Source organism: Gallinula chloropus (genome assembly GCF_964237585.1).
Source record: "Gallinula chloropus genome assembly, chromosome: 19".
In the NCBI taxonomy this organism is placed as follows: Eukaryota; Metazoa; Chordata; class Aves; order Gruiformes; family Rallidae; genus Gallinula; species Gallinula chloropus.
This window is the reverse complement of record NC_140104.1, coordinates 12,099,212-12,104,610: the sequence shown is the minus strand read 5'-3', so window position 1 is coordinate 12,104,610 and position 5,399 is coordinate 12,099,212. Positions and strand designations below refer to the sequence as shown.

At 51.7% G+C, this 5,399-nt stretch overlaps 1 protein-coding gene across 1 annotated transcript; it reads left to right on the top strand.

Moving 5' to 3' along the window:
• Positions 1-3,563: 3,563 nt before the first annotated feature.
• On the top strand, positions 3,564-4,487 carry LOC311199063 (olfactory receptor 14A16-like; the record flags this gene model as incomplete). The annotated part of the gene is made up of 1 exon (XM_084273108.1): positions 3,564-4,487. The coding sequence occupies one exon, from the start codon at positions 3,564-3,566 to the stop codon at positions 4,485-4,487; it is 924 nt and encodes a 307-aa protein (XP_084129234.1).
• Positions 4,488-5,399: the final 912 nt, after the last annotated feature.

Here is a 5,399-nt window from a genome sequence, read left to right as displayed (position 1 = left end):
GTATTTTTTAATGCCCTCCCACACCCCATGCCACCCCTGACCCTTCAACCCAGGGAAGACATCTTGGCAATATTCTTGAAACAGTTGTTGATAACACGTAGGTCCAGACAGACATTCAGGACAGAGAGCAAGACACATATGCTGGTCTGAACATCCCAGGGATAGTCAACATTCTCAACAGATGCTGTAAAAAGGCTGAAGGGAAAAGGGGAGGAGAAAGCACCCCTCACCTCATCCTCTGCCGCTATCAAAACCTTCAGGCCTCACATTGGGCTCCAAAAAGGGCTGTGGTGCTTGAGCTCCAACCAGTGGCTGAGCAGCACACACTGCTCGTTCACTCCCACAGGAGAAAGAGACAGAACTTCTGTGGGCTGGCCTAAGGACAGTTTACTGACAAAATCACAATGAAAGGAAGACAGCCTACAGTGAATTTCACTTATGCCCAGTTATGACCCAATAACTGCACAACATGATGACCAACCCAATGACTCGGCTGCACTTGCACTGCCCTGGAGGCACCAGGAGTGCCCCTCCCCAACAAGCCCTTTTTATAGAGGAGTGAATCAAGTGGTGTGGCAAACAGCCTGGGCTAACTCAGCTCTCCTGTGCTGCCTGCCTGGGGACATTAACTCTGTCCTGGAAAGATCCAGGACTGATGGGATGAGATTGGGACGGGGATGGGATTGGGATGATGTAGTCAAGGCACCCATCGATCAGGTGGCGTGTCAGTTTGCCAGGGTTGTTTGCCTGTGCAGCTGTAAAGTCACAGGCTGTAAGAGCTTCTACGTACACTTTGACCTGCCCAAATTCTTCCACAAACCCTGCCAGCCAGGGACTGGCTGCTGAGGGAGGGGAAAATGTTGGGGAGACTGTAACAATGATCATTAAACTGTTGCCCAGAGGAGCAGCCAGGAAGATGCCCAGGAAGAGCCAGAAGTGCAGGAGCTGCAGCTCCCGTGTGTCTGCAAAGGCCAGGAGGAGGAACTGGCTGATGGAGCTGCTGTTGGACATGTGATTCCTTTGGGTATGGATGATCCTAACTGTGTTCATCTGCTGTCATGTTATTTGGCCCAAGATATTCCCCACAAGGCTTAAAACTGCTGCTCCCAGGCAGTGCCCTCTTTCAGCATTGCTCCTGGACCACCTCTGGCCCTTCAGGTGACAACAGGGGTTGGTGTCTGAGCAACTCTCTCCCAGACTCCACCCTCATTAATTCCCATGGACACTGGGACCAGCAGCTCCCAGGCAGCCATGCTCCTTAACCTCTGAAGGGGGACAGAGACCTCTCCCGTCCCGGTCTGGGGGTCCTTTCTCATGCGGAGACAAGGAAAGGTGATTGACCTGCCCAGCTCTGCTTTGATCCTCTGCAGCACACAAGGATTTCTCCCCAGCCAAGAGAGGAAACATCAGTGAGAACTTCAGTGTCTTTCCAATTAGGTTCCCTGGAGCTCCAGGGTGGATCTCAGATGGGACAGAGAGTATGATGTTTTCAGCTGCTCCTCTGCTGGGAGCTGGGCTGGGCTCCTGGGATGGACAGTGGGAGCTCAATAAATATTGCAGCGCTGCGGAGAGACAGCTCTGCCAGGAGCAGCTCCTCTACCAAGAACACAGGGCTGGGGACACTGCCTGTAGGCACTGAGGGGAGACCTGGGAGGCTGAGAGAGCTGATGGATGCTGAGAGATCACTGCAGGAGAAATCTCCACAGCACTCTCCCTGGTATGTCTGTGGGTGCAGGGCAATGCAGGTTCCGTTCCTGGAGGGATCTCCTAAAGCTGGGACATGGGGCATTGTGTGGGGTCTGTCAGGAGGACAGGTTCTCTATTGGACCATAAAGTGCTGCCTGGAAGGGATATTCTTCTGCCCCATCAGAGGGACAGGGCAGGACAGCTGTCTTCTCCTGGGCATGGTTGCAGAAGTGTGAAGCAGCTTGTGCACTCAGGGGTGCCCAGGGTTGTCCTTGTGAGCAGGGTCCCTGCACCTGGGGGCTGTGTGCTGGGGCAGGGACTCTGCTGCTGCCAGGGACAGCACTCAGCCTGCCTGGTGGGCTTTACACAGGGATAGAGACAGCAGTTTTGGGTTGGAGGAGAGACCAAGGGAAGGGCAGCATAAGATCCCTCTGCTGCAAGAAAGGGCTGCATGTGTGAGGTTTGCTCCAAGCTCCATCTGATCTATGAGAAATTGCAGAGGATCTTTGAAGAACAACAACAAGGAAGTATTTTCCTGTAGGCAGAGTCTTTGCTTTGACTTTTCCTCTCCTGTGGGCTGTGCTGACTGTGGTATATTAGAACTTATTTCTCCCCTCAGGGATGTGCAATGAAAACTCAATTCTCATTAAGATGTCAGAGAATCTCCTGAGCCCTGTGCACACAGAGGTTCCCCGGGGCAGTGCCCTGATGCCAGGAGGGGTCTACACAGAGCGGGAGGTGACATGGGCAAAGAGAAGCAGATCCAGGGACAGCTCCAAGCAGCAGAGACATTGTCAGAGAGTGAGAAAGAGCTGCTCCCAGACATGCTATCGCAGTGGGGATTTGGTACCTCTTTGACATCCCCCACAGTGCAGACTTTCTCCCACGGTGACCATCTGGATTCTGTCAACCAGCACAGATTCTGCATTCAGAGTTCCACGGTTTCCGGCTGAGTCTTCACCTTGGCAACCCAGCCCCAAAGGAGAAACCCCTGACTTCCTGTCTATCTGTCCCTGCCTTCCAGCCTTGGCTGGAGCATTTCTTGCTGTTTCCCCTTCTCTACTTGCTGAATTTGTCCCACCATTACCTGGGGCTCTGAACACGTCCATTAGTGGGGCAGGCACTGATATAACCCTCACCTCAGGACCCCCACCTGTAGGACTGAGGACTTCCTGGTGGCACCTCCTGGGTTGCAGGTAGCCTCCCAAAATGACACCACTCTCCTAGGGACTCTTGTGCACCAGAGAGGATCCCCATGCAGAAGACATCTCTGTGCTGAGGCCCTGGCAATGCTGCTCATCACCTGTGCACAGGGCAGCTGCAAAGAGCCCTGTGTTACCCTGGCTGGGAGAAGGGAGCTGAGATCCTCCTTAGGTAGGAAGAGTCTGCAGGAGGGTTTTGGAGCTCTGCCCTGCGAGACTGGATTCCTCAGCTCTCTGTGGGGTCCAGTTTCTTCTAGGAGAACACCAGGGTGTGATCACAGAGCATCCAGCACAGGGCAGCTGAGAGCAGGGCTGATGGACAGAGCAACTCTCCCCACTCCGCATTCAGGGTAAGGTTTCACTGGCACTGCAGCAGCAATGTCAGGGAGTTCTGACAGAAGAAACACTCCCCAGGTACAGTGAGGAGAAAACCAAAGCTCGAACAAGCTGAGTTCTCAAGAGCCCACAGCTTGAACCTCCTCCGAGCAGTGGCACGCTCAAGGCAGCAAAACACAGATCTCCCCAAATTGACCAGCCAAAAGTCTTCCTGAATACAGAGAAAGGATCTGAAGGTATTGCCTAAGAACTGGAAGAGGTTTTTCTCAAAGAAGAGTTCCCTAACTTCACACTGTGCCTTTTCCTCCCTTGAGAAGTCTCCACTCCAGACGGCAGCAGATGTCCAACAGCAGCTCCATCAGCCAGTTCCTCCTCCTGCCCTTTGCAGACACACGGGAGCTGCAGCTCCTGCACTTCTGGCTCTTCCTGGCCATCTACCTGGCTGCTCTCCTGGGCAATGGCCTCATCATCATCACCATAGCCTGTGACCACCACCTCCACACCCCCATGTACTTCTTCCTCCTCAACCTCTCTGTTACTGACCTTGGCTGCATCTCCACCACTGTTCCCAAATCCATGGCCAATTCCCTGTGGGACACCAGGGCCATTTCCTACACAGGATGTCTGGCTCAAGTCTTTTTCTTTTTATTTTTGATCTCCACAGAGTACTGTCTTCTCACTGTCATGGCCTATGACCGCTACGTTGCCATCTGCCTCCCCCTGCACTACGGGACCCTCCTGGGCAGCAGAGCTTGTGTCCACATGGCAGCAGCTGCCTGGGGCAGTGGGTTTCTCAATGCTGTGCTGCACACAGCCAACACATTTTCACTGCCCCTCTGCCATGGCAATGCTGTGGACCAGTTCTTCTGTGAAATCCCCCAGATCCTCAAGCTCTCCTGCTCAGATTCCTACCTCAGGGAAAATGGAGTCATTATGGTCAGTTCCTGTTTAGTTTTTGGGTGTTTTGTGTTCATTGTGGTGTCCTATGTGCAGATCTTCAGGGCTGTGCTGAGGATCCCCTCGCAGCAGGGACGACACAAAGCCTTTTCCACCTGCATCCCTCACCTGGCCGTTGTCTCACTGTTTGTCAGCACTGGTGTGTTTTGCAACCTGAAGCCCCCCTCCATCTCCTCCTTATCTTTCAACCTGGTATTTTCATTTCTTTACTCGGTGTTTCCACCAGCAGCGAACCCCCTTATCTACAGCATGAGGAACCAGGAGCTCGAAGATTCCATGTGGAAACTGATGACTGGATGTTTCTAATTAGCAAGAAACTGCTCATCTTCTTCTGCATATCACTGGTCTTCACTTTGCTCACAGGTTTCTACATCTGCTTGCTCTTTGGTTATTCACCTCTGCTCAGCTCACCCATTTCTGCTTTGAGATTGAGAGAGTTGGAAATGTCCCATCTTTCAGAAGTCTAATGAACTGTTCTATCAGAAGTTCTGTTTATTGATAAGTGACCTTTCTATGTATCTGATTAAACTGTTCTGGGAGAGAATCTCCTCTGAAAGCTGACCCCCTTCACACGCTGCTTGGCCGTAGCAGGCAGCTGAGGAGAGAGATTTTATAGGTATTAAACTGTGTCATGTTGAACTGCTGTTTGTTGTCAGAGAAATTTGTCTGTGCCTGTGAGCACAAATGATGCCAGGAGAAGTGTTGGGAGTCCCAAGAGGCCAGTTAGAGACGTGCTGGCCTTGGGGAAGGGCAAAGTTCTCCATGCAGGGTTGGATCTCAAGAGACTGCTTTTCCTGCCTGTCCAGATCTCCTTAGGAGACCTCTGGACCAGCCCCCATTGCAGCATGCTGCTGAACTGTCTTCCATGATCTGAGATATGACCAAAACATTTTTCCTACGAAAAAATCTTCCATTGTGAAACTCCTTTGAAATTTTCATCACTCAAATGAAACCTCTCCAATTAGTTGTACAAGGCTTAATTTTTTAAAGAAAATTTCACGAAGAGCCATGTCTGCAAGGGCTTTCTGTATGATTAATGAGCCCCATGGTGTGTTTTCTTCTGAGTCCACAGACCTCAGATACCAAGAGGAGAGTGAAGAAACCTCTATAGAAGTCCAAGTCAAGAGTAATGCCCAAAATACCTTGAAGCATTAACAGGGCCCACTGGGAGCTATTACTGACAAAGCCTCCCCAGGGGCTCGTTAGAGGAGACAACTG